At 44.8% G+C, this 3,186-nt stretch overlaps 1 protein-coding gene across 1 annotated transcript; it reads right to left on the bottom strand.

Moving 5' to 3' along the window:
• On the bottom strand, nucleotides 1-3,186 carry LOC105054742 (heat shock protein 83). The gene is made up of 4 exons (XM_010936326.4): nucleotides 2,900-3,186; nucleotides 2,655-2,796; nucleotides 1,832-2,112; nucleotides 1-1,747 (listed from the first exon to the last, which is right to left on the bottom strand). The coding sequence occupies exons 1-4, from the start codon at nucleotides 3,035-3,037 to the stop codon at nucleotides 203-205; spliced, it is 2,106 nt and encodes a 701-aa protein (XP_010934628.1). The 5' UTR covers nucleotides 3,038-3,186; the 3' UTR covers nucleotides 1-202.

The raw sequence follows: 3,186 nt of genomic DNA, 5'->3' as shown, positions 1-3,186 counted from the left end.
GACACCCAGAAACTCTTCACGAGATAGGCTTAAAGGTAAAAACCTCAACAACAGAGACCACCCCGTATGACCTACACAAATGAGAGGGACCAAGGGAGGAACAACGAAAGGGGACTCACGCTACTCAAACAACCCAAATATGTACACTCAGCAGAATTCCTCACCCACCAATTCGATTCCATTCCCTAGTCTACCATGGAACTTAATCCACTTCTTCCATCTTGCTCTCCTCATTGACATCCTCTTCGAGGGCAGGCATTTCAGCATCCTCACCAGTCTCCTCCTCGTCAATGTTCAAACCAAGTTTCAGCATCCTGTGGATCCTCCCGGCGAAGGTGTTGGGGTCATCCAGACTGAACCCCGAAGTCAGCAATGCAGTCTCATACAGCAACATAACAAGGTCTTTCACAGATTTGTCGTTCTTATCAGCCTCTGCTCTCTTCCTGAGCTCGTCCATGATGCCATTATCTGGATTGATCTCCATCGTCTTCTTGCTCGACATGTATGCACTCATGCTACTGTCCCTCAGTGCCTGGGCCTTCATAATTCTCTCCATGTTCGCCGTCCATCCATACTCGCCAGTCACCAGACAGCAAGGAGAATCAACAATCCTCTCAGACACCACCACTTTCTCGACCCTGTCGCCCAGTATATCCTTCATAACCTTGCACAGTGGTTCAAAGGCAGCCTTTTTCTCTTCCTTTTTCTTCTTCTCTTCTTCGCTATCTTCGAGCTTGAGACCTTCCTTGGTGGCTGATACAAGCTTCTTGCCATCGTACTCCTTCAATTGTGTCACAACATATTCATCAATTGCATCCACCATGAAAAGGACTTCATAGCCCTTCCTCTTCAACTTCTCCAGGAATGGAGAGTTCTCGACAGCCTTCTTGCTCTCTCCAGTAATGTAATAGATCTCCTTCTGACCCTCCTTCATCCTTGTGACATAGTCTTTCAAGCTGGTCATCTCATCACCACTCTTAGTCGAGTAGTAACGGAGGAGCTCAGCCAGCTTTGCCCTGTTCTGGCTGTCTTCATGGATGCCCAATTTAATGTTCTTAGAAAAAGCCTCATAGAACTTGGTGTAGTCCTCCTTGTTCTCAGCAATCTCAAAGAACAGCTCAATGCACTTCTTCACCAGGTTCTTCCTGATGACCTTCAGAATCTTGTTCTGCTGAAGCATCTCACGAGATATGTTGAGAGGAAGGTCATCAGAATCCACGACACCCTTAATAAATCCAAGATACTCTGGTATGAGCTCCTCGCAGTTGTCCATAATGAACACTCTCCGGACATACAGCCTGATGTTGTTCATCTTCTTCCTGGTGTCAAACAGGTCGAAAGGTGCCCTCCTCGGAACGAATAGGATTGCCTTGAATTCGAGCTGCCCCTCAACAGAGAAGTGCTTGACAGCAAGGTGGTCCTCCCAGTCATTCGTCAGGCTCTTGTAGAATGAGGCATATTCCTCCTTGGTGACCTCCTCAGGCTTCCGAAGCCAGATAGGCTTCTGCTTGTTGATGAGGGTCCACTCATGCGTGACCTCCTTCACCTTCTTCTTCTTAGATTTCTTCTCCTTATCCTCATCGACCTCTTCAACATCGCCTTCTTCTTCCTTCTTGGTGTCCTCATCCTCATCATCACTAACCTCCTTCTCAGTAGTCTTCTCAGTCCAAAGGTAGATTGGATAGCTAATGAACTCTGAGTGCTTCTTCACCAAATCCTTCAACCTCCTCTCCTCCAAGTACTCCAGCTGCACATCATTCAACCACTGGTTAGCATTTGTAAATTAAACAAAAATAAGAAATAAAAAAAAACCATCAAACAATTATAGTACCTGATCTTCCTTAAGGTAGAGTGTGATCTTGGTTCCCCTGCCAAGTGGCTCACCGTGCACATCCCTGGTGACGGTGAAGGAACCACCAGCCTGAGACTCCCAAATGTACGGATCATCATCATTGTGCTTGGTGGTAACAACGACCTTCTCAGCAACCAGGTAGCATGAATAGAATCCGACACCGAACTGTCCGATCATGCTAACATCAGCTCCAGCTTGCAACGCCTCCATGAACTCCTTGGTGCCCGACCTTGCAATGGTTCCCAGATTGTTCACCAAATCTAACACCAGAGATATGAGAGTTAGATCCAACTATGCCAAGAGCAAGACACGATTTAGCTTAGATAGTTACCAAAACAAAAGAACACCCCATGCCAAGAAAGCTAATTAGACACTTTTGAGTTTTGATAGTACGAATTTTTAGAATCCCTAATCTCAAAAATCGCTAATCCAAAGACCTTTTTTTTTCCTTTTTCTTTTTTTTTTTTTGCAGTCAATTTGAACACCTTAAATGAGAAAAGACAATAAAAGAGAGAGCCAAAACACCACGGTAAAAAAACGTTCAGAAAAAACTACGAAGAATATGAAAGGGAAAGCAAGAAGAACCATCGGAACAGTGCAAATCAACTCCAAAAGTGGGCACATGTGTATTTTACCGAAAGGATTTTAAATCCTAATTTAAAAGATAAATTTGGGAACTAACCAAATCAGCAAGTGCATACTGCTTGCTGTTGATCAAACGATACATCAGAAGATCTAAAGAAATCGAAAAAATAATGAAAAGATGATATAGAAATCGGTAAAAATCGAGAACAAAACTCACCAGCTTTGGTCATGCCAACCCCGCTATCGATGATGGTGAGCGTCTTGTTCACCTTGTCCGGCACTAACCGGATGAACAGCTCCGACTGCGCATCCAATTTACTTTTGTCCGTCAAGCTCTCATATCGAATCTTATCTAACGCCTACAAAACCAATCGATCAACCACAACGTATAGCCATCAGAATCATCGACTAAAAACAAAAATAGAGCTTATAGATGGCTAGAATCAGGTGATGAAAACATACATCAGAGGCGTTGCTGATGATTTCACGGAGGAAGATCTCCTTGTTGGAGTAGAAGGTGTTGATGATAAGACTGAGAAGCTGGTTGATCTCCGCCTGGAAGGCGAAGGTCTCGCTCTCTCCCATCTGTACATCCGCCATGGCTAACGAGACGTGGAGCTTTTGAGATCAAAGACAAGCTTTTGAGATCAAGAGCGAAAGGGGAACGGTACAGAGCAGTTGGTTAGCTTTCTTCTCGCGCGCTGGGATTCAAGACCTGGCTTCGCAAAACTACCGAAAACCAGCGGGAC

Source organism: Elaeis guineensis, chromosome 12, assembly GCF_000442705.2.
Source record: "Elaeis guineensis isolate ETL-2024a chromosome 12, EG11, whole genome shotgun sequence".
In the NCBI taxonomy this organism is placed as follows: domain Eukaryota; kingdom Viridiplantae; phylum Streptophyta; class Magnoliopsida; order Arecales; family Arecaceae; genus Elaeis; species Elaeis guineensis.
This window is presented reverse-complemented; position numbering and strand designations above follow the sequence as displayed.

Coding starts and splice junctions, on each gene's coding strand:
- LOC105054742 (XM_010936326.4), bottom strand. CDS start 3,037: ATGGCGGATGTACAGATGGGAGAGAGCGAGACCTTCGCCTTCCAGGCG. Junction 2,113..2,654: donor GGTTGGCATGACCAAAGCTG/GTGAGTTTTGTT, acceptor CTCTGGTGTTAG/ATTTGGTGAACAATCTGGGA. Junction 1,748..1,831: donor TCTACCTTAAGGAAGATCAG/GTACTATAATTG, acceptor AATGATGTGCAG/CTGGAGTACTTGGAGGAGAG.